The 23,628-nt window shown below is 44.8% G+C and overlaps 3 protein-coding genes across 4 annotated transcripts; 2 read left to right on the forward strand and 1 right to left on the reverse strand.

Moving 5' to 3' along the window:
• Positions 1 to 2,880: 2,880 nt before the first annotated feature.
• On the reverse strand, positions 2,881 to 7,334 carry LOC100835455 (PI-PLC X domain-containing protein At5g67130). The gene is made up of 8 exons (XM_003576857.4): positions 7,175 to 7,334; positions 6,788 to 6,910; positions 6,532 to 6,669; positions 6,333 to 6,431; positions 5,672 to 5,975; positions 4,046 to 4,269; positions 3,778 to 3,864; positions 2,881 to 3,473 (listed from the first exon to the last, which is right to left on the reverse strand). Exons 1-8 carry the CDS (start codon positions 7,247 to 7,249, stop codon positions 3,276 to 3,278), a joined length of 1,248 nt encoding a protein of 415 aa, XP_003576905.1. The 5' UTR covers positions 7,250 to 7,334; the 3' UTR covers positions 2,881 to 3,275.
• A 4,025-nt stretch (positions 7,335 to 11,359) lies between these two features.
• LOC100837516 lies at positions 11,360 to 13,434 on the forward strand. Its single transcript, XM_003576862.4, has 2 exons — positions 11,360 to 11,653; positions 11,773 to 13,434. The coding sequence occupies exons 1-2, from the start codon at positions 11,494 to 11,496 to the stop codon at positions 12,459 to 12,461; spliced, it is 849 nt and encodes a 282-aa protein (XP_003576910.1). The 5' UTR covers positions 11,360 to 11,493; the 3' UTR covers positions 12,462 to 13,434.
• A 3,356-nt stretch (positions 13,435 to 16,790) lies between these two features.
• On the forward strand, positions 16,791 to 22,101 carry LOC100832993 (CCR4-NOT transcription complex subunit 10). 2 transcript variants are annotated; one of them, XM_003576849.3, is made up of 6 exons: positions 16,791 to 17,004; positions 18,261 to 18,347; positions 18,685 to 18,861; positions 19,033 to 19,119; positions 19,197 to 19,268; positions 19,938 to 22,101. In XM_003576849.3, the coding sequence occupies exons 1-6, from the start codon at positions 16,819 to 16,821 to the stop codon at positions 21,801 to 21,803; spliced, it is 2,475 nt and encodes an 824-aa protein (XP_003576897.1). In that variant the 5' UTR covers positions 16,791 to 16,818; the 3' UTR covers positions 21,804 to 22,101. The 2 variants fall into 2 exon arrangements, with proteins under 2 accessions (XP_003576897.1, XP_010237317.1); XM_010239015.3 differs by lacking the exon at positions 16,791 to 17,004 and adding an exon at positions 17,014 to 18,151.
• The last annotated feature ends 1,527 nt before the right edge of the window (positions 22,102 to 23,628 follow it).

Raw genomic sequence — 23,628 nt, forward strand, 5'->3', positions numbered from 1 at the left:
CCTGGGAGATAATTGCACCAATACCTACTCCAGAAGCATCTGTATGCAGGTCAAATGACAACTGAAAGTTAGGCAACGCTAAAACAGAAGCTTCAGAGCTTGCACAAGATCCGACTTCAGTGCCTGAAAAGCAGCTTCAACAGTGCTGGACCAAATAAACTGAGTATTTTTCCTCAATAAATCTGTTAATGGTCGACTAATAGAACCATAACCGGCAATAAATTTTCGGTAGTATCCTGCTAAACCGAGAAAGCCACTCAACTGCTTCACACTGGTAGGAGGAGGCCAATCCTTGACTGCTGCTATTTTGAGAGGATCTGTGGCTACACCTTCAGCACTGATAATATGACCCAAGTACTCAAGCTGGGTTTGGGCAAATGAGCATTTGGAATATTTCAACTGCAGCTGATTCTCATTCAATATGGTGAAGACTTGTTGGAGTAATTGGTTATGGACAGGAAGAGAAGCAGTATAAATTAGGATATCATTCATGAAGATAAGCACACCTTTACGCAATAATGGTGCAAAAAGTGCATTCATTGCCTGCTGGAACGTGGCCGGAGCATTAGTCAGTCCAAAAAGCATTACCTTGAATTCCCAATGGCCGTGATGTGTATTTCTCACCTTCAGCCAGCCGAATCTGGTGATAGCCACTGCGGAGATCTAATTTTGTGAACCATTTTGAGCTATGTAATTCATCCAGCAATTCATCGACCACTGGCAATGGGTATTTGTTTTTGACTGTCAAGGCATTCAGATATCTGTAATCAACGCACATACGCCAACCACCATCTTTCTTCTTCACAAGAATTACAGGAGATGTATAAGGGCTGCAACTTGGTTGAATGACACCACGCTACAACATGTCAGATATTTGGTGCTCAAGCTCATCTTTCTGAGACGGAGCATAACGGTATGGCTTCTTTTGCACCGGAACAGCCCCCGGGAGCAACGGTATAGTGTGGTCAAACTTGCGTTTTGGTGGCAAATTCTTGGACTCTTGAAAAGCCATCTCATGATATTTTTTTTTGTAAAGGTCCCTGATATATATTATTAAAGCAGTGGAGTGGTAAACTGGTAACTCCACAGGAGAGTACAGCACGAGAAACGTACAAGGCCAAAGCAGAAAGTAAAATTACAAGCAAGCCTCCAAGATACACGTGGATAGCTCCTAGATGAAGCACACAACACGTGTGATGAGTACAGTCTCGAGCTGCCACGACGGAGGGGACCTCCGTCCACGCGTCAACCCAGCTTTTTCTCCACCGACCAGAGTTGTTCTCGCCGCCGATGAGCCGCAGCAAGGACCACCGCCGAATGCAAGGAGACGCCAGGAGATTAGCTTCCTCCAGAGGAGAAAGAAGAGTCCTGCGGAGCCAATGTCCAAGAGGATGAAAATGCCGACACCGCATATGATTATGTAGATCCTCTCGGCGCCGAGCCATATCCAACACCCCTTGAATGGGCAGAGATCTCCAAATCCTGATCCAGGGCGGCCGATGACAAAGAGCACCAAATCTCTACTCCCCGGAACCGCCAAGCGGGCCTCCGAAAAGGAGGTTGAAGGGGGAGGCAGGAGATATATGCCAGTCATGGCTGCCAGAACCAATTCTTTTCCGTGCATAAGGACATGTAAAACATCAGCGGAAAAGAAACAAGCTCCTCTAGACCAAGAAGAAGACGAATATGAAGCACTTGGAAAAGCAAACCAGATCAAAAATCTGGGGGTGAGATTCACCGGTTGCTGAGGGACAATGAACACAAACCAAAAGGAAAAGCTAGATAGGGGAAACTCAGATCCAGAGCTGAGTGGAGAAACACCAGGCAAAGCCTGCTCCAATCGATTCAGATCTGAGGGAGGTGGAGATTATTTAGGATAAAGGAGGATGCGGGGTAAGAGATCTGGCTGATGCTATCTTCATTAGGCAAACCAACGAAGAAAACGATGGCCAACATCACTAACCCACGGTGTCGCCGAGCCACCCCAACGGCGACGAAAATCCTCTAAGAACCGCCTCTAAGGCAACACAAAACATATACAAGAGGAGACGAAGGACTGGCCTTCCTTCCCTTCCCCTCCCTCTCTAGACGGCGAGGCTGCCGGAGATGAAGGGGAGAGGTGGCGGCAGATGGACTCGGAGCTGTAGCAATGGGGGGCGAGGCTTAGAGGAAGAAAGGGGGGAAATCCATCTCATGATTATCAATAACCTGTTGTGTGGAAGAGGGAATGAAAGTAGCTGGTACTTTTTCGACAGGAGCAGATAACTGAATAATTTGCGCCACAGCACCCAATTGGCATAATTTGGAACATTGTTTGCGAGCTATGCGTGGACAATATGCAGTATTATCAGTGACACCTCTAAGTGTAATTCTTTGGCCTGCATGCTTGAAGCGAAGCTGTTTGCGCCGCCAATTAACAGACATTTCACCATCACCACAATCTTCTAACCATTCCATGCCCAGGATGAGATCATATCCTTTCAGGTTCAATACACGCACATCAGCTTGGAATTTGTGCTGTTGTATGCCCCATTGAAGACCAGAAACACCAGTGGTACTGAGCATTTGAGAGCCGTCAGCTATAGCAACTCTTGCAGGGGGCCATGTATATAACATTATAACCAAACTATAAATGTGCACACTCTTTCCCAAAGTAACATGGTTTATTTTTACTGATATTACTATTTCTAAGGCAACTGAGCTATCTATTAGTAATCCTTGAAACCATCCTCCATCTATCACATATTAGTATCCAGACATATTTTAGTATATAGATACGTTCACAAAGTTGAGTCACTTAATATGGAACGGAAGCAGTATAAGATTGGTGCAACTATAGAAGAGATAAAAAAATCTGGTCGGTCGGTTATCACCGTCGAGTGAGAATAGGCACTCCCTGTTTCTATTTGCTTTTTGCATAGAGAGGTCTCTCACAGTCTGGCTCACTCACTACTTCAGTTTTTACATAACTGTTCAGTGGTAGTTTGTACAACTTCATCTCATAACACAACTTTGTATATTGAACCATACAAGAATAAGTCTTTGTATTACTCTGGCGGGGGGCTAAACCACCAAAGATTGCTAGCTTGCACATTAATTGTTCTATCCAACACTGAACCCAACCTCATTATATACTTCTGAGTCTAGCCTAGAAAGCTAGCAGGTCACTAACCGTCATCCCATCATGAAGCAACATGCCAACAGATGCCGATATATAAAAGAAGAAAGGAAAAATTGACAAACCCACGAAGACATGAAAACTAAAGCCTGAAAAATCAGTAGGACTTAACAATCAACAACAGACTTAGCGAAACAACAATGTTACTCCAGATGGAAGTACTGCTGGCCCTTGAAGCAGGGAACTTGAATTCTACTGTTCCTGAATAGGTGTTTCCATCTACGGAAGAGGAAGTGGAAGAGGAAGTCCGATTAGGTGCACCGGTGTTCTTGCATGCACTGGTCGGTGCTCCAGCCTGCAGACATTTCTTCATGAGACTTCCAAAACAATATGGCATCCAAAACTGTGTGTGCCAAGACATAAGTGACATATAAAACATTCAGTAATGCTGATGAGCCTGAGCTAATGATCTCTGAACCAAGTAAGTGAAGGAAGGGACATAAAGTATTCCATGTTTTTTTTTGACAGGGAAGCATGCCAATGTTACTACTATTTAATTATGCATAAATTTTGGCTGGATACGTGCGTCAATGGTAACATGAATTTTATATCAAGTTCAGTTTTTTTGTCAAAAACAAAATTCATGGCTTCACAATTACCTGGCAAGCAGAAATGGTATTGCAACCACATAGCGTGAGGCCATTGATTCTGTCTTGAACATCAAAAACACCCCCACCATCGCTTCGCTGTAAATGTCATATTAAGAAAAGTTACATTTGTGCCCTCTCTCAGGCTTGTAAATAACTCTTATTTCATCAATGCATAACACAAAACTTTTTGTGTTTTCTCGAGAAAGAAAAACAATTACATTGGCTACCACCAGGTATTTTGGTTTGTATTTGTGGGGAACTGGGGAATAAGTATTACCATGTAAAAATTTACAGCTATGTAGTTCGGGATTCTATTTCCAGCTGCAGCATAACAAGTTTGGACCATCTGTGGTAGTCCGACCGAATTCTCTTTGCATGCTTCATTCTGCACAGGAATTGAGGGGAAGTAATTTTGCAGAAGTAGAGATGCAGATCTTGCGTTCAGTGGCTGTGATTCCTTTCTATTTGGACAAGATCCAGGCACAGTACCTGGATCTCCAGCTGCCATGACCATGGGAAATAAAATGTGAACATCAAAAATACAAGATCTCTTATATTTCTTCTCAGACGAAATTAACAAAGCTATCAGTAACCACAACATGGTCAAGAGACCACCAAACTGACATACAAAATTACAAATGGATCAATGTTTATTCTGATAAGCTAGTAGAGGATAACAGGTGAAAACTCAATTCTGATGTAAACTTGAAATTTGAGTTGGTTCAAGCACCAAATCAACATGAAAATTTTCCCAACAAATTGAGCTAGTTCTTAGTTCATCAAACATCTAAAGGTATGTTGGGGTTGTATGAATCCACTCAATGGAGGGTTTGTCTCTTGGGGTATAACTTGCACATAAGTTTGGTTATACATAGAAGGGACTGACTCTCCATGGATTGAAGACTATCCATACCCCAAAACTAAACAAAATGCAACTTCACACTTCAGTCTTGCATGTTCTATAACTATATGCAACATACAACACTGTGTTATGCAGAGGGAGCGCATATGTGGTGCTTTCCCCTTCTATAATGCTGGAGTTACAATACCACCCCATACTTTACTTCTTGGCTATCAATGAATAAGTACTCCGTTATTCTCAAACCTAGGAATTCTTTGTATATAATAGTTATTCTCAAACCATAATAAATAATTGCCTAGGTATTCGTTGGTAATGTACAGATAAATCTTGGACCCATGTAAACTGGCAGCTGAAGCACTTAACACATTGTAATTATTTTTTTGCGGGTACCCAGCAAATTGTAATGAATAAATAGTATCTCAAAATGAATTGTAATCTGAGAATATACAAAAAATTCATGCTCAAAAATATAGATTATCATCTTGACAGAAGAATAACACAAAGGAGTGATTTCTGTTTAGATGCTACATATCAATCATGGTTAGTTACCATGTTTGACATGGTTAGTCATTGATATTAGTGTTAATCTGCAGAGTGCCCGGCCGATCAGCGATTAATCGCTGAATCGGCCGATTTCTTGAACCATGGATTCCTATCCTTGAGTTTAGATGCTACATATCAATCATGGTTACTTACCATGTTTGATTCCCTTGATTGCATTTTTTACTTGCTGAATAGGTAATTATATATACTATACAGTATAATGGTTGACCGATTAATCGGTCCGAAATCCGATTAATCGCTAATCCCTACCCGACCGAGCAGTTACCGATTATCGATTTCTTGAACAATGTTCTCAAGACAGAGAGAAGTACAATCATCGCCTTATCTTACTTCTGAAGTGAGAAAAGTGAGAATATTCCGTAGTACAAATTGTATTTAAGGTATTTTAGATTTGCACATGACAATATGGTATAGCTATCACTACCTATTATCGAAGAACTTAGTTTTTGTTTGCTTGAAGCACAAAAAAGCACTTACACTCATTCTCCAGCAAGTAGCTCCATTGGTAAGCTATTCCTTCACTAGCCTCCTTTGAAGCATCTGAAGTAAACACTAGCAACCTGTGGTTCTTTGCAACCATATCTGTGACGCTTGGCCAGTCCTTGCCATTAGTTGGCATTTCCAATATAGGGTACCAATACTTCATCAAGTTAGCAGCAGTGAAGAGTTTGCTCAATCCCATTGGCGAATGTACATAATCCTCAATGAATATCGTGACAATCTCTGTGGGGTTCTCAGATAGAAATGATTCCACCTCTTGCAATGTGTCAATTGCTGGTTCCTAACATCATATTTCATTTGAAAATTTAGTGTGGGAGCCTTATTAAACAGCTGATGGAATCAATCAAAATTTGCTGGTTCCTAACTTGCAAGGTCAATGATGAATTTCATGATGGAATCAATCAACTTTCGTTTTCCATGTTATTTAATTTCAATTGATTACCACAAGGAAATGCTATTGTCCAAAATTTGGCTACCAACAAAACAAAAACATAAGACTAACAAAAAACCACAAATCTAAGCATTATAAATTCACAATTGGGTTACCAGAATATTATAACTGAACTGCATTTGAGGTGGCTCAACTAAGAGAAGATGAAATGTTAAATAGCTGGTATCTACAAATAAGAGAACTTACAAAAGCGGTGAAGTTGTAGCATTGCCCTTGCAGTGAGTGGCAGAGCCAGACATCACCTCCAAAGTCATACATATCCAGCATCAATCCCCTCGCTCCATTCTGCAAGCACACGACATATGAGAAAACTGAAACTAAGACACTCATCCTATAACTTCGCGAACACACAACCCAAGAATTGACCCATAGATTCAATAACTACCCTCAGCTGGTTGGTGACAGTATCTTCCTGGTTGTAAAATGTAACCCTCTCGACCCCAGTGCGCGACGGCTCGCCAACAATGGAGAATGAATTATGAGTCACCAGCCATGAGTACCTGTTAAAGGGCAGCCCCTTCACCTGAACAAAAAAAGCATGTCCCCCATCCCATGGTTCAAGAACAAGAGCGAAGAGGAATTGCTCAACACAAGCTACAGCGTGGTACAAGCAAGCACTGAAGGGGGATGCAAGAGATTACGATGGAGGTGGGCTGTATGGCCAGGTCCCTGATGCAGGACGGCCGCGTCCTGCCGGTGGCGGCGCAATCGCCGCAATACAGGCCCGTCCCGCAGTCGCGGGCCGACGAGCACGAACCCCCGACCTGCAAAAAAGACCAAGCATCCGGCAGTAAATTCAGGGCTGCAAGAACCGTCTTGTCTCTGACTGACTACCAAATAACTACCACAAAGATCGCACGATTTTTAGGAACAAGATACTGAGATCAATTATGCTCGCGTATCGTAGTCGCAAACGAAAAGAAAATTTGTTCATGTGTGCGGCAGCAAGGGTCGGATTGAATTGAACAAGAACTTGCTCGAGCTGCAAGAATTCGAATTGTGGCGAGGAAGATTGAAGGACCGGGTACCTGGCCGGAGCTAGGGGTTAGCAGCAGCAGGGAGACGTGGAGAGAGAGGAGGAGGATGCAGGAGAGGCGCGCCATCAGTGACCACCAACCATGGAATGGAGTGAGGGAGAGCGAGTGATCTGCTAGTATGGGAAGGGAAAGCAGTATTTTCCTCCTTTTTCTTTTATTTTCGCTGTTTTTGAGACCGAGCTTTTGTCGATTGGAGGGGTCAAACCGTCAACGCGCTTTCTCTTTTCCAAAGACCCTCTTGAACGGGCCCGTTAACTTCTTCTTTTCTTTAGAACACACTCACACATTTTCTTCGTGAGCACCTTCGAAAGACGTTGACAGATCGATGAAGTCACATCAGACATATCACTGTTAACGGGTCTTTCACCTACCAATAAAAAATACAGCGCGACGCCGCGCGTTAGAGACCTAGCGCGACGGCCTGCGCGCAGGGGACGAGGGCGCTGCAGTGCCGGGGTAGCGCGGGGTGAGGGCAGAATGCCTGCAGGCTGCAGCACTCGGGCGACAGCAGGCGCACGGCGACCGTGCAGCAGTAGGTGCACGGCCACGGGATCAACGCGCGAAAGCGGCGAGCAGCAGCAGGTGCATGGCGACAGGGAAGGCACGCAACGGCCGGCTGCGTAGAAAAGCTAAAAAAATCAACGTGCATATGTGTTTGACCATACTTGTACGAATAAACCAAAGCATTTTCTCCAAAAACTATGGCTACAAATCGCAACCCGTTATTGAGTACAAATGGCACTTCTAATGAACACATAATAATCGTGTCGCGGTCAAATATACCACCTACCATTGCATACTGCATCTTCGACACTCAAATCGAGCAATTGTCTATTTATAACGAATCTGACACACACCTCATCTCCCATGTCATCAATGGCCACACACGTCTTAATTCAAATTGTCATCCCTAGTGAGCACAAATTGTCACCCCGCTTAATACAATTTGCCATCTCTGATGAGCACAAATTGCCACCCCCACTTAATACAAATTGGCGTCTCTCATGAATACAAAATTGCCACCTCCGCTTAACTCAATTGCCATCACTAATGAGCACAAATTGCCAACCCTGCCTAATAAAAAATACCATCTCTCATGAGCACAAATTGGCATGACTAATGAACACAAATTGCCTCATCCATTTAATTCAAATTACCATCCCTAATGATCACAATTTTGCGACACCTGCTTAATTCAAATTAATTGCCATTCATAATGAGCACAAATTGTCATCCCTAATGATCACAAATTGCGACACCTGCTTAATTCAAATTGCCACAAATTGGCATCTCTAAATGAGCATAAATTGTCACCCCGCTTAATTTAAATTGCCATCCCTAATGAGCATAAATTGTCACGCCTGCTTTATTCAAATTGCCACAAATTGGCATCTCTAAATGAGCAAAAATTGTCACCCCACTTAATTTAAATTGCCATCCCAAATGAGCAAAAATTATCGCACCCACTTAATTCAAATTGCCATCTCTAAATGAGCATAAATTGTCACCCCCGCTTGATTTTATTGCCATCCCTAATGAACACAAATTGCCACACCCGCTTAATTCAAATTGCCACTCGTGCGAAACAAAAATAACCATATTCAATTTACATCAAATTGACACTTGTAAAATAACATAAATTGACCCATGGATGCCGACCCGTGCGCCATCTCGGCCACCTCCTCGGTCGACAGCACCACGAAGCTTCCCGCGAGGCATACACAACGAAGCGCGACGGGCACGCGTCCATCGACCCGACGCAGACGCGCAGTCCTTTGCCGACCTTCATGTCGTCGCGCACGGCCACCACGGCATCCTTCTCCTCGAGAGGACCCACGAGGATGAGCGGTAGCAGCGCGGGATCACGCGTGTCCACCGCGGCCTGCTCCAGCTCGGTAAAGGAGTTGACGGCGGACGGAGCGTGGCGGCATGGCACGACGAGGGCTTAGTGGCGGGGTAGCCCCGGCGGGGCGCTCGGTGGCGGGGGCAGCGCCTTGCGACGCTCGCGGCGACGGGTAGCAGGCACGGCGGCAGCTGGGACAGCACGCAGCCGCGGAGATGGTGCTCGACGGCGGCAGGCGCCCGCGGCCTGGCGGGGATGGCGCTCGGCAAAGAGGGGCAGCGCATGGGGGGCGGCCGGGGCTGCGCCCGGCGGCGACCAGGGGCGGCTAGGACGGCGCTCAAGGGCGGCTGGCTCATCGCGCGGCCGCCGGGATCCGCAGGGATGGAGCCTGACGGCGGCCGGAGCAGCGTGCGGCGGGGGCGGGGGCTCGGCAGGGAGGGGCAGCGCATGGGGCGGCCGGGTCTGCGCCCGACGGCGGCTGGCGCTCAGGCGGCAGGGACGGAGCTCGGCGGCGGATGGGGCAGCGCGCGGCCGTGGCGGGGCTCCGCGCAGCAGCGTGAGGCATCGCTCGGCGGCAGCTAGCACGCATCGAGCCGAAGCAGGAGAATCTGTCTTGACGAGGGAAGCACGTCGTGCAAGGAGATGAGTGCCCAGCAGCGCGTCGCGCGAGAAGGCTCCGGGGAGAACGTCCACTCCATATAATTTCCGGTTAAATCTTGAATTAATTTTAAAAAATGTGACAGTCATGTCAAATTTATGATTTGAATCTGGGTGGGCTGATTCCGCCACAAGAAACATGACCACCTGAGCTAGATTCAATTCACAACATTTTCTCTTTTGTGGCAGCAACGGGCTCGTTAACTATAACTTCCATCGTTAGAGAAATATATTTGCAGTAGATCATTGATTTACTGTTTTCCTAAAAAAAACTTATTTTTAGAGAAGTATGGTAAAAAAATCTTATTTTCAGAGAGCCCTAGTCTTTTCTCCGTAATGTCTATCCATTTGGTATTATCCTAAGTGTAATTTAAGTTGTGTTTTTCCCCATAAAACCCCGCTAGAATTACACTTCCGCAGTCACCCCCTCCCTTGCCGATAGATCGTCGACGTTCTCCCTCTTCACCGGTTCTGCCGGTGGAGTTGTTAAAAAGGCCCTAATCTAACGATGGAAGTTATAGTTTCCCTTGTCTTAAGGCTTTGATAGGTGTCTTCGTTTGTCCAGGATCGTCGGTGGCGGAATAGAATAAGGTCTTCTCACTTCGGCCTCATTCCAATGGTGCTTCATACCATCAGGAGGTGTGTGGAACATAATGTGGTCCTCATGGGGGTGGAGCTCGGGGGATGACGACTCTTCCTCGTCGAGATGGTTTTCCAGGCTTCTATTCCCCTCTAGTTCTTCCATAGGGACGGAATCGGTGGAGCGACGACATAGGTTCTTGTCATCCCCTCGGGGCATCAAGGTTAGGGGGTTTCTTGCCGTGCGTGCACATTAGCGAGATATTGTGTCAGGTTCTTCTCAGATCGATTCAAGTGGTTGACAACGACGACTGCAGCTCCAAGGAGTCGGTCGACCTTAGGTGAACGTGCATGAGGATTCCCCTGCTATCGTCGACAAGATCAAGCCGGCTCTTGTATGGGAGCAGCGATAGCGACACGTCATTGGCTCGTTCTGGCGATAGTCGTTGTCGTCCAGTGGTCTAGGAATCTCGATGTAATTTTATTATGTTTGAGTTGATTTGTACTTTTAGTGAACCTTTATAGTAGAACTATGTCGTTTTCAAAAGAAAAACAAACTTTGACAGTGTGTTTGTAGAAAAAACACTAATATATATAACACTAAACAAACGCACTATGAAAGTATGCCTAAATCTAAATTTGTGTATTTGTTTTTATAAATTCAGTCAAAGTTGGCAAGTTTTGACTTAGGACAAATCTAAATGCACAAACATTTTGAAATGGAAGGAGTATGTGGTAAGCATGTGGATTACATAGAAAAAAATTATACTATTAAACAATTCAAATATAATTTTTTCTAACACATAAACTACAACAAAGAAAGAATCTTAAAATATGTGCATGTGCATTGTATGAGGATGGAGGGAGTATAAACTTGCTTCCCTCAGTGAAATAAATTTATACTTCCTCCGTCCAACAAACGATGTTTTAAGTACAAAATAACTGAAATAGTAAAAGACATGATACCTATGTTGATTAGAAATTTCTAATTCTTTAAATAATCATGACAAACATGGAAATCCCTTTTTTTTACAACCATAATGAAACCGTTGCATCTCGATCCAATGGCGTGAATCAAACAGAGCGCGTCGTAAGCTTGGGTTTGCGTATCTCACCAAACCATTCCTCAGCGTGCAGCGGCGCCGCGCCTCGTCTCGCAGCCGAGTATATTTTGGCACGACGAGCCCGTGAAGCCCACCACCTCCCCTTCTTCGCTTCCCCTGCCTTCTCGATGCCGTTCCTGAGCCCCCTTGCCGCCTCCGGCGACGACGCCGACGACTACTACTACCACTACGACGCCGGGTACCGCCGCGCCAGCACCACCGGCGGCGGGAAGAGCGCCAAGAAGGACAAGGGCATCTTCTCTTGCCTCCCCTGCTTCAACCCTTGCTGTAATTAATCCCCCCCCCAATCTCTCGATTTCTTGGTTTTCTTGTGTTGGATGTCGCCGATTTCTGGGTCTCCCGTCGATTCTTGCTGCTGCTAATCTGTGCTTATGCCGATGAACCAGCTCCCGGGGCAGTGGACCCTATGGCGCACCGCCGTCTCCTCTCCTCCGACTCCAGCGACAGCGACAACGTCGCCGCCGCCGACATCACCGCCGACCTCGCCCGCCTCCGCCTGCGCTACTCCCGCCTCGCCGCCGGCCCGCCCGTCCGCCCGCGTGACGTCCCGGGCCTCGTCGCCCGCCCCGACGACACGCCGCTGGCCGTCGCCGCGCTCTCCTGGCTCGGCGGCGATCTCCGCCCTTCCTGCATCCTCCGCACCATCCTCCCGGCGCTCTTCCCCTCCCTCCCCGAGGACGCCCGCCGCGCGCTCGTCGCCGCCGCGCGCCACCTCCAGCCCCGCGAGGCCGCGCTGGACGGCGAGGTCGCCGAGTACCAGTCCACCTACGCCATGAAGCTGGCCTGCGAGAAGACCAAGGACGGGGTCGCCGAGACGGCGGCCGAGGAGGCCTGCAAGATGGCGCGCGCGGCTCGCCGGGCCGACAAATTGCGGTGGCGCGCCGTCCAGGCCGCCGTGCAGGTGCTCGAGCCGGCGCAGGCCAAGGAGTTCCTCAAGGCCGTCGATGACGTCGCCGCCAAGGTGGGCCGCCACGGCGCCAGGTGGCACATGCGCGCCGGCCCCCTCTCGGTGCCCGTCGAAGCATTCGAGCGCATGCGAACCAATGCCAGAGCTGCCACAGATGATGCCTGGTGACCGCATTCAAGCCTGTTCTGATCTTAGAGGATTGTTCCTGACTATTGTTGGCTGCTGATGAATCTCTTTGCGAGCTACTCCAGTGTTCAAGTGCTGCCCGGTGAGCTTGAGGTGGTTTTACTTGACTAGGACTTGAGTGCTGCATGATTTGCTTCGTTCTTTTCAGTGCTGCATCATAGCATGTTCACTTCAAGAGGATTATATCTGAATTTGACATAACTCTCGTGGAATCGTGTCCATGGATGGGTGATGCCTGCGTGACAGATTTGAAGGAATCATATATCAATCTCATGCTGTTTCAGACAGAAGAGGAGAGCCCCTTTTTAATGAATTTTGACTGTGTCATGTTGTTTTCTCAGCCCTTTGGGGAAGGTCCTTTCTGAATTCAGTCTACAGAGAAGCTGGCTTAGGACAAGTATGGGTATGTATGTATATAGTGAAATGAAGAGATTATCAGGTGCACAGCATATCTGGTTTCCATCAAATGTGCATTGAAGGTTTGGATGATAAGCTAGGATCAGTTCGTCAGACTGAGCAGTGTCATGTGTGTTTTTAACATGGATATGTGAATCTTATGTGGGCTATTACGGTTCCTCACTTTATGGTGGTTCTGGTCACAAGTACACGAGGCCTCCCCGTGGCTCAGAAGCTTCTGGAAGTAATGGTTGTCCAGCACGCTCCTGGAGAGGCTCTTCAGGTCGGCGGCCATGGTGGCATCCAGGTCAGGTCAGGTGGGCTTAACTTGTCGCTGAACAACACGCACTGAGCTCGCTTGATTGTGCGTGTCCTCGTCATTTTAGGATGTAGACCATTCGTTGTGACTAGTGTAGCCTGATCATGGATGAAGTGGTTGTGAGTTGTGACAGCGAAAGAAGATTTTGCTCCTAATTCGGTTTGGTGTAATTGACAACATGGTTAGAGAACTAACCATGATTGCTAGTATATGATCACGCTATGAGTATAAAGGTTAAAAGCATGCACGGTTGGAGAAAAACCTCTGTCCACAAGGGAGAAGCAAGACGTTGCATTTAAATTTATGCGTTTCCCCTTTGCTTGAGTCATGTGAAAATCGCACTAGAAAGATGAGTCATATGATGAACTCGGAGAAGAACTCTAATTCCTTTGTAACACAACCCGCCAAACAAGTTCCACCATTCAACTATACACATCCTAGCTTTTTGGGCGGAGGATGCAGCCGGTGGTTTCGGACTAAATCTCCAGGGTGTCTATGATCCAGACAAGTTGCTAAGTTGTATCCGGACGAGTTTAGAAGCCTGTAGACTCGGCAGGATGCTTGTTTGGATGGTGCTCCGGATAATGGGCTACCCTCTTACTAGAAGGAGGATCCCGAGTGTGAATGACCTACCGTGAGGGTCACCGACACGTGGGGTCGGACCCCACATGTCCAGCACATCATGGGAAGTACGGCAGAGGAGCTGCCTCCTACTCCCTCTATGCCTCATATACGTAACCATGGGTCCCCACCACATTGGCCGGAACACATTTTTCTCACTAGAAGTTTTCTATGGAGTATCATCGTCGCATTGTTTCTATGCCTGTTCAAGATGTGGTAGTTCATGGTTTCAAGCAAAGGGATCCCGAGAATTTAACACGTCAAGAGGTTCTTAATGAGCAACTCGATGCTATTGCTCCTCACATGATTCAAAAGGGATTATTGTGAGAGCTATGTGTCTAAGTCATCCTCCTAGGTCCACCAAGGATCTTTGGAATTGTCTTGAGCTCATGCATGGGGGACAATGAGCATTCGAAGGTAAATATATGAGATGGCCAAGAATGAGTTTAATTTGTTTGTGATGAATGACAACCACAAACTTGCTTTCAAACAATCAATGCTCTTGCGGTGAAAATACAAGGCCTTGGGTGTGATAGGACCAATGATGGATTCAACATCAATGATGGTGTCAGTGTGAGCAAGTTTGTTGGAGCATTCTCACTTCAGTACCATACATGGGGTTCAACATATAACAAATTAATGGACAACTATGAATCTTTGGTTCGTAATGATCACTTCTACGAAACTGGTCATCCCTGCACGTTTACCACTAATCGCAGGACGACGCCGCATCAGTAACAATGGTAATCTCACATATGGGAATGTCAGAGACAACTTCCGGCAGGCCACGTAGATAACTCAGACACGTCCCGCACAAATATGGCTAGAGATGCAACCAAGGATAACCGGAGAAAGCAGGAAATAAACTTTTGGTGGGATTAGCAATAGATGGAAGTGAATCTGTGTCACATGTATTTTGTTCTGGCCATTCTAATCGATATTCAATGCTAGTAAAATAAAACCATTATATAGGCCGGGCCGTAAATCCTACGTAGCGACGACTAAGTCAACATTTTCCAAGCATGAGTCAAGACGCCCACGTGACGCAGTCAATCCTACGTGGCAAAGAAAAACAAGTCAATAAGTCAAGCCTCTCATGTCATAGTCAAAGGGTCAATGAGTCAGAATAAGGGGCAAGAAATGTGTGAGGAGGGGGCCCTAGTCCATGGTGGACCATGGACCACACCCCCCTTTTCTCACATGGTGCACACAAAAACTATGGACCAAAGGAGTTATTTTTACCATTTTGTCCCCACTTTTCTCTCTCCCTCAAGGGTAGTCATGGTCTTTCGTCATGGACCCCTAGGCTATAAATACCTCCCATGGGGGCATGTGACATTCACTCTCACCTAAATAAACTCAAGGGGAGAGGGCTAGAGTGCTCCCTCTAAGATTCGCTCTCGCGCGCCGCTCTCGATGAAAGTCGATCGGCCTCGAGGAAGCCTTCTAGGGGACTCTAGTTTCGAAACCCCGAGCTGGCCGTGGTTGGCTCGGGTTCGAAGGAGAAGGGGTTGGGTTAGAGTTCCGAGGGTATCCTAACCTCGATACTTGGAAAGACGCGTTCGGTCCAAGTACGAGACGGCCCCGACGAACCTCTTGCTAAAAGGTGTCTTGGGAAAATCCGTTCGGCTCAAGCCCTTGGCTAACAACCCCCTCGAAACCTTTCCTAACATAGGATTAAGTCGCACCCGCAGGGTCGACCGAACCTATTTAAAAAATATCGACGTGTCAACTTGTCCAAGTGTACGGCGACCTTCGCTATAAGGCCAGTGTACACGCCCTACTTTTATATCCGCACTTGTGCCATCAAGCATTGGCACCTCTTACTCTAATTGTTGTCGAGAACAACAACATAATCAATTGACAATGAATTATCACACGGTAGTTGGTTTGAGGTGTGACTCAAATCTCATGCTCCTGAGAGTTGGACACAACGGTGGTGGCATAGTATCCTCTAGCTTATGAGTTACATCTATTTATTTCTTATGAGCTTTCCATGTTGGAATGCTGAGAGAGGACGTTGTTTAATGAATTGAGTGATCTAGCAATGAAAATCTATGGTGAGAATGTCTTAAGATAAGAATATATATTTCTTATGAGTTAGGATCTGTTTTGAGTTGGTGATGACGTGGATGGTCTATATTGAGCTTGCAAACACTAACTGAATATTGAATATTCGTATGAACCAACTTGATGATATGGACATTTTGCATATTGAGCTTAGTGAGGATCAACTTGATGATGTGCAAACTTCGTGTGTTGAGTTTGCAAAAATTAATTTTATAGTATTAGTGAAAACCAACTTGATGAAGTGCACACTTTGCGCATTGAGTTTAGTGATGATCAATTTGATGACGTGGATACTTTGCACGTTAAAATTAGCGACGATGAATCCGATGATGTGGACATTTTATATATTGAAGTTAGTGCGAATCAACTTGCTGATGTTGAATTGAGTTTGCAAGTATTAAAGAACTTTTAGTGTTAGTGATGATTAACTTTCTTTCAGAGGTGCTTATAGGGGTGAGTGTACGTGCGTGTTGTGAGCGTTTGTGTTTTTGTACCGTGTTTTTAAAAAAAACTTTAGAAATTTTATACTTTCTTCATCCCATATTAAGTGACTTTCTATTACATGCATCTAAACATTTTTTAGGCATGGATACATCCATATTTGGATAAATTTGAGTCAGTTAATATGGGACGGAATAGATTTGACATACACAGGCAGAAGCCGTAATTTTGTTTTCTGAAATTTTCTCTGTTAGTGTGGGTCCTCGAGGAATGGCACTATCGGAAAAACCCATCAGGAAAGGGAAGGTACTCCCTCTTCTCTCTATCCATCGCGTTCTCCGGTTTGCATCTCCTCGTCTCGCGTCACCGTCGCGTCCAAACCCTAGCCCTCCCCACCCCCATACCCTACCTCTCCGGTTCCCCGCGAGTTTTCGACACTACCGTCGCTCTCCGCACTCCCGATTCAACGCTCGTCCGGGCGAGATCCGGCGGATGGAGCCCGCGGCGTCGAAGGAGGCGCCGCCGACCCAGCCACAGTCTGCCTCGGAGGAAGATGGGATGCTCTCTGTGACAGCAGCTATGGCGAGGGACGCCTCCGTGCTGTTTCAGAGCCACCGTTACGCCGAGTGCGCCGAAGTGCTCGCGCAGCTCCTGCTCAAGAAGGAGGGCGACCCCAAGGTAGGCGATTCGAGCTGCGCCTTTTAATTTCCGGTGTGTCGACAAACGGGAGGGTAGTTAGGAGGTTCTGTGATTGTTACTTGCATTTTTTTTCAACTTAATAGTGTCAAATTCTGTGCCTGGTTGGGTTTGTGGTGGCGCGTTTGCTCAGGTAGGCTGTTCTGATTTTGATGCTCCTTGGCTGTGCTTATATGCTTGTTGAGTCTATGCTGCGTCCGAATTGTGCGGGGTGCATGTTTTAGTGCGCGTGTGGCAGTCCTCTCTGGGGCCTGCACATGTTGTAGGCGGCTTGGTGCTCTCTTGGGTGTGATTGTTGTGCATATGCTGAATGCATGCATCTGCTGCAATATTGCATTTACATGACTCACAAGCATGATAAATGTGTTGGTGAGCATCTGCATTTTGTGTGTACCAATGGTTATGTGGAGTCGTGGACATTGATGCGGCTGTGCTGAGTGCAGATGCCAACATGGCTTGCGATCCGGCTTGACATGCTTCTCCTTTGCCTTATTTTAGTTTGTAAGGCTGTGTTTTTTTTTCTATTAGGTTATAAATTTGAAGCTGAACTTTCTTCCAAATGGAAAGGAAATATGGTTTAGTTCAGAATAATTGGTTATGAATATCTGTGTATAGCACTGAGACTTTCTAGGATGCCCAGCTTGAATTTATAGCAAGGTATTGAAACTAGGTAGCCGGTACCTGGCACTTGGCAGGTTGCTCACCATATAGTGCTTATAAGGTACTCAGCCATGCAACTGGTTTTCCTATTTAAATTCTGGAATTTTATATGTATACTCATAGAGTATCAAAATAAATATGTAATTGATCTGACTTGGTGTATATTATCTGAATACAAAGGAATTGTCAACACCTCCTGCTGCGTCATAACAATTTCAAAACATAGTTATGAGCAACAAGTGATTAGTCAATGATGTTTAGACTTTAGACTATGGACCTAAACATCTGTGGAACAGTGAGCGCACTGGCACTGCTGCAGTCACCTCTACCCTCTAGGCACCTTGCTTTAATTGATCTGTAACTGCCTTACTGGCCTGTGAGCTGATATGACTGATTAACTGACCTGTTATACCTTTTAAACATGTTAACTACTCGTTTTTTGCTTACTTGCAACCATTGAGGATATCTGGTATGTATGGCCTAACCAATTCAATTTTCTGAAGTGATTATATTGTCTCTTGAGGAAGAAATAATAGTTTATCATGTTTTCTTTGTTGCGTCTTATGTTCAATTTTCAGGTCCTTCACAATATGGCTATCGCAGAATCGTTTGTGGATGGTTGTCCTTATCCAAAGAAGCTGCTTGGAATTCTAGGCAATGTTAAGGTTCGTGAATTTATTAGTTTGTCTTTCAGATTTGGTAATAGAAACACATTGTCTTTCCATGGACCAGAAAACTTTCCCATTTGTCCTCCATAGTTTTGCCCCTCCTGTTTAGAAGCAGAGATTGAATTGACAATAGTTGACCCCAGAAATTACTTTGCTATTTTATCTGCCTTCCTTCATCCTTTGAAAGTTCAAATCACTCTGGACTGTACTCGTCGCAATATACTTCGCATGAACAATTTCTCGTATATTTGGAACTTGATCGAGTTGTGTGCTTTTAATCCCTAAATTCACAGTTTGCAGAAAATACTAACGTTATACTACTACATGCATTCAGAAAAGAAGTGACGAACTTGCCTGTGCATCTAGAGAACAATCTGATTCTGCCAATGGGGTAGGAAACAATGCTTCTTCGGGACCAAGAGGCGGTGGCATTGTACCACCGATTTCTGCTGCACACAATACAACAGCTTATGGAGAGGAGTTTGACACAACCATCATAACATTTAACACTGTATGTTCTCTTGTTTCAGTTAATATAATAATTTGATTATTAGGTTTTCTGGCATGTGGCTTGTATTTGTTGGTGTACTGTTGCCAATGTAAGCTTTGAGCATAGTTCCTGATGTGAGCTTTAGTTGAAAACATACTGACATGTAGTTTGTTGGACTTGCTTAACTTGCAGGCTCTCATCCTTTACCATCTTCATGATTACGAATCTGCACTATCTGTTTTGGAGCCATTGTACCGAAATATTGAACCAATTGATGAGGTATTTGTAGTTATTGCTTAGATTAAGCCTTAAGCTAAATGTTGCTTACGTTCTCTAATTATTCTTCGCTGCTGCAGACAACTGCTCTCCATGTGTGTTTTCTGTTACTGGATATTACATTAGCTTTGCAAGATGCATTGAAAGCTGCAGTAAGTTCATTTCTTTACCGTAGTACAGCCTGAAGTTGACATCTACAGTAGGCTCTGTTGAAACCAGTAACTTTGCAGACTTTCTTTGTGGTCTTATTTTATCAACGGATGTTTGACACATGGCAGTGTTACTATTTTCAGAACGGATGGTCCTAGTGCACAATATGTTGTAGCTTCACCTTATGACACAGCAAAATGGCATAAGTAGACTTATGCTCTTGCTTTCGAGATAGCAAAATGACATACCATCTTTTTTTACTATTTCTATGTGATATGATCAACCTATCTACTTTTCCCCCATATGTCCTACCATGACATGCATTTCTAATATATGGATACTTGTATTGACACTGCGAGTAACTTATTATGGGATTAATGCTAAAAATGGATTATACTTACAAGAGGTGGGAGAATCAGAGAGACCTAGGGATGCTGATTACGGAGTTCGTTTGTCTGTTTGATTTTATTGAGGGTAATTGAGATGATTATGTTTCCCCTTTGTTTTGATCTGTGTTTGAATTCTCGAGCTTAAAACTGTCAGATATGTCCGGATTTTAACTTGCAAGGTGATCCATGGCATTTGCTTAGCCTTATTTCTTTGCAAAGTTGCAGCATTGACTTTTTTCTAGATGGAATTTTGTTCATCTCCAATCTCCATTGTTTTTTCAGGACATCATTCAATACTTGGAAAGATCATTTGGAGTAGCTAACACTATGAATCACAACGAAAATGCTGGCACAGTTCAGCAGCAGTCTGCTCAACCAAAACCTCATGCAAAAAGTAACACACCTCCAGATTCTGATTCAAACATTTGTCCAGGTGCATCTGATATTCTTTCAGTTGGGAGTTTCTCAGAAGATACTCTGGAGTTTGAATCTCTGTACTCTACGTTGGATCGTGGAAATCAATTGGGCAGACCTATCTTAAATGAGTTCTCGAGGGCATCAGCTGATCGTGCTGCCACTGCGGCTGATTTGAAAGTTAGACTACAAATTTACAAGGTCCGGCTACTACTTCTCACAAGGAACCTGAAGGTTGCCAAACGAGAACTCAAAGTTTTAATGAACATGGCACGTGGTAGGGATTCATCAATAGAGCTTCTCTTGAAATCTCAGCTGGAGTATGCACGAGGAAACTATAGGAAAGCAGTGAAGCTGTTGAGCACACCCAATAATCGGACTGAACCAGTAATGCTAGCCATGTTCTACAATAATCTTGGTTGTATACTCCATCAGCAGAGATCCAACCATTCATCAATATTGTGCTTTAGCAAAGCACTGAAATATAGCTTGTCTCTTCGGTCAGAGAAACCGTTGAAGCTGTCTGCGTTTTCACAAGACAAATCTTGTCTTATATCATACAACTGCGGTATCCAACATTTGATGTGTGGTAAACCTCTGTTAGCAGCTCGCTGTTTTCGTGAGGCCATGCCGCTTTTGTACCATCGGCCCCTCTTTTGGCTCCGTTTTGCAGAGTGTAGCCTGCTAGCACTAGAAAAGGGCTTCCTTACTGCAAGTGGTGCTACTTCATGCAACGACGAGGTTGAAATTCATGTTGTGGGATCAGGGAAATGGCGTCACTTAGTTATCAATCCGGTTAAGTCCAGAAGTTGTTTTTCAGATTCTGGGAGTTCAGATAAACATGGAAATTTGATCACACTTAGATTTGCTAGACAGTGTCTACTCAACGCCCAACTTTTAATGGATGATTTTGAGCAGGAAAATTCTGTGATTGCCTCAGATACAGAGGATTGCAACCAAGGAGCACAATGCCAGAAAAGTTCTGGTCAGAACACAATGAGTGTGGAATCGAAAACACCTTCTGGTCCAACACAAGCTAATGCAAATGGAGAACAAAAGGGAGCAGCGAGCTTGAATGCCACTCTGCAGAGCTCTCTTGGTATGTATGATGCCATCTGTAGAAAAGAGAACCTCAAAATTCGACAAGCCATCCTGGGGGACTTGGCGTTCATTGAATTGTGTCTTGAGAATCCCTTGAAAGCTTTGTCTATTGCCAAGTTGCTGCAGCAGCTTCCGGACTGCTCAAGGATGTATTTGTTCCTCAGTCATGTATACGCAGCTGAAGCTTTGTGTGCACTGAATAGACCAAAGGAGGCTGCTGAGCAGTTGACTGTTTATTTGAGAGATGGCAATGACATTGAGCTGCCCTACAGTGTTGAGAACTGTGAAAAGGCCCCTGTTGAGAAAGACAGCGATGGTGAAGACTCGCACGCTCCTGCAGTCACAAAACTTACCTCAGAAGAATCTCAGCATTCGTTGTCTCTCAGTCCTGAGGATGCTTGTGCTGTTGTGTATGTTGACCTTGGCATGACCGCTGCGATGCAGGGGGACCTCGAGCAGGCAAACTACATGGTGAATCGTGGTTTTGCAATGTTACCCAACAATCCAAGGGCATTGCTGGCATCTGTTTATGTGGACCTTCTGCAGGGGAAGGTGCAAGGGGCTATGGGAAAGCTGAGACAGTGTAGAAACGTGAGGTTTAGGACCACTGGTAGCGTAGCAGCCAGCAGATAGGATACAACCTATTTTGATCACTTCTTTATAGTCGATAATTGCTCTTTTCATCTTTTGGACCCTGACCCTTGTGGATGATCATCATGAAAGATCGTAATGTTTTTCTGTGTATCATACATAAGAAAAAGAACTGTAGATCCCATCTTTAGATTTCCCAGATTATGGGTGTAATTTGTTGAGGTTACCTAAGTTCTCGTTTGGGGCACTTTTTAACTGAAGAGAGGTGAACTGGTGTTGTTCGTTCTGATATTCGTTCATCGTTCATTCAGGAAACGAACACGGAAAGAGCTTCTGGTTATGTTTCGTTGCATCGTATATTACTTGAAGGCCACATATCAGCTTCTTGTTATGTTTTTGTTGCATCGTATGTTGCTTAAAAGGTGACACATCTAGTGAAAATCCTCTCTAGATGCAAACCTGCAAACTCTATTTCTGTGATGTCGGATTGAGAACGGACGCCCCGTAGAGGTGGGGTAGCAACCCAGCCACTGTCCCTTTGATCCTAAGACACTTGATTCCATTCAGGCTTGACCCAAAATCCTTCTGAAGACACTTGATTCTATTCAGATTTGATTTGACCCAAAATCCTTTGTCCCCTAATCCTTGTTATGTTCCTCCATCCCCTCCTGACGTCTAAACAAGCTGCAACGTACGACCCTCGTCCTGTGCCAACGTATACCCTTTGACCCCTCGACAGCATCAACCCTTCTGCACTTCATCACTGCTGCTCTGCCTCTATCGCCTCTGCCTCCATGCCCTTGCTGCTCCTCTGCCTCTATCGCCTTGCACGGCGGTGCAATACTCCCTGTTGCCTTACCTGCTCGACCATAAGAAAGTCTCTTTCTGGGTATGGATCCAGCTCAGGCGACATCTTGAGAAACATCAAATCCACCTCTCTGTAGCTATGCACATGTATGCCAGGGATGTATTTTTTTTTATTCTCTCCTTTTGGTACAAGTGTATCATGCTTGACCTCCTAATCCGAACCATTTGTTACAGATAAATTAAGGTTGAGACGAGAGATAAAATATAATTAAACATGTTGTACACCACGTTTTAATTGCCCACGAATAGCACTGACCATTAAGTATGGAAAATCAGTTAATTGCAATTCAACCCATTATCTTTTAATCAATTATGGAACTGTCAGTTAATTACGAATTAACACCATCAATTCAAAATTACTAGACATTGAACATATCTCATCAATAATTTTTCATGCACTAGTTGACACGTGCACAGTTCCAAGTTGTCAAAAAATGGCAGATGTTCTTGCAAGTTATGTCTTGGGATATAACTTTTGTTTTGTTTTTCCTTTTTAATAATCCTTCAGCCTCAGCTTTAGACATACTTTTGTTTCATAATATAAGTCATATTAGGTTTTGTTAAGATAAGGTCTTGACCAATAGTTACCTCATCCATATGTCGTTTATATGATATGAAATTAGTATCACTAGTTTCGTTTTGAAACTACTTACTAACGGTTATGGTTTTGTACTGTGTAAACTATATATTGATGTTGTAATTCTTTGTCAAACGTTGTCTTAACAAAATCTAATATGTCTTATATTATGGAGCGGAGCGAGTATTGTTTAGTACCCCATCCGTTACACAAAACACCTCTTTTTTTTTCTTATTGGTTCCATAATATACCTCATTTTTCTCTTGGCTCCTGTACCCGGTCAATAACTGCTCACACCTATTTACACTTAATCCAACATAAATGGTTAGTCACTAGAAACCAGAGTTGTATTGATCCAAGTGCACAAATCTATACGAGATGTTTTGTGAAACAGAATAAGCAGTGTCCTACCGGCCCATGTTT

This window comes from Brachypodium distachyon, chromosome 4 (assembly GCF_000005505.3).
Source record: "Brachypodium distachyon strain Bd21 chromosome 4, Brachypodium_distachyon_v3.0, whole genome shotgun sequence".
NCBI lineage: Eukaryota > Viridiplantae > Streptophyta > Magnoliopsida > Poales > Poaceae > Brachypodium > Brachypodium distachyon.

Coding starts and splice junctions, on each gene's coding strand:
- LOC100835455 (XM_003576857.4), bottom strand. CDS start 7,249: ATGGCGCGCCTCTCCTGCATCCTCCTCCTCTCTCTCCACGTCTCCCTG. Junction 4,270..5,671: donor CTACTTGCTGGAGAATGAGT/GTAAGTGCTTTT, acceptor TGGTCATGGCAG/CTGGAGATCCAGGTACTGTG. Junction 3,474..3,777: donor ATACCATTTCTGCTTGCCAG/GTAATTGTGAAG, acceptor AAATGTCTGCAG/GCTGGAGCACCGACCAGTGC.
- LOC100837516 (XM_003576862.4), top strand. CDS start 11,494: ATGCCGTTCCTGAGCCCCCTTGCCGCCTCCGGCGACGACGCCGACGAC. Junction 11,654..11,772: donor CCCCTGCTTCAACCCTTGCT/GTAATTAATCCC, acceptor CCGATGAACCAG/CTCCCGGGGCAGTGGACCCT.
- LOC100832993 (XM_003576849.3), top strand. CDS start 16,819: ATGGAGCCCGCGGCGTCGAAGGAGGCGCCGCCGACCCAGCCACAGTCT. Junction 18,862..19,032: donor CCATCATAACATTTAACACT/GTATGTTCTCTT, acceptor CTTAACTTGCAG/GCTCTCATCCTTTACCATCT. Junction 19,120..19,196: donor ATATTGAACCAATTGATGAG/GTATTTGTAGTT, acceptor TCGCTGCTGCAG/ACAACTGCTCTCCATGTGTG.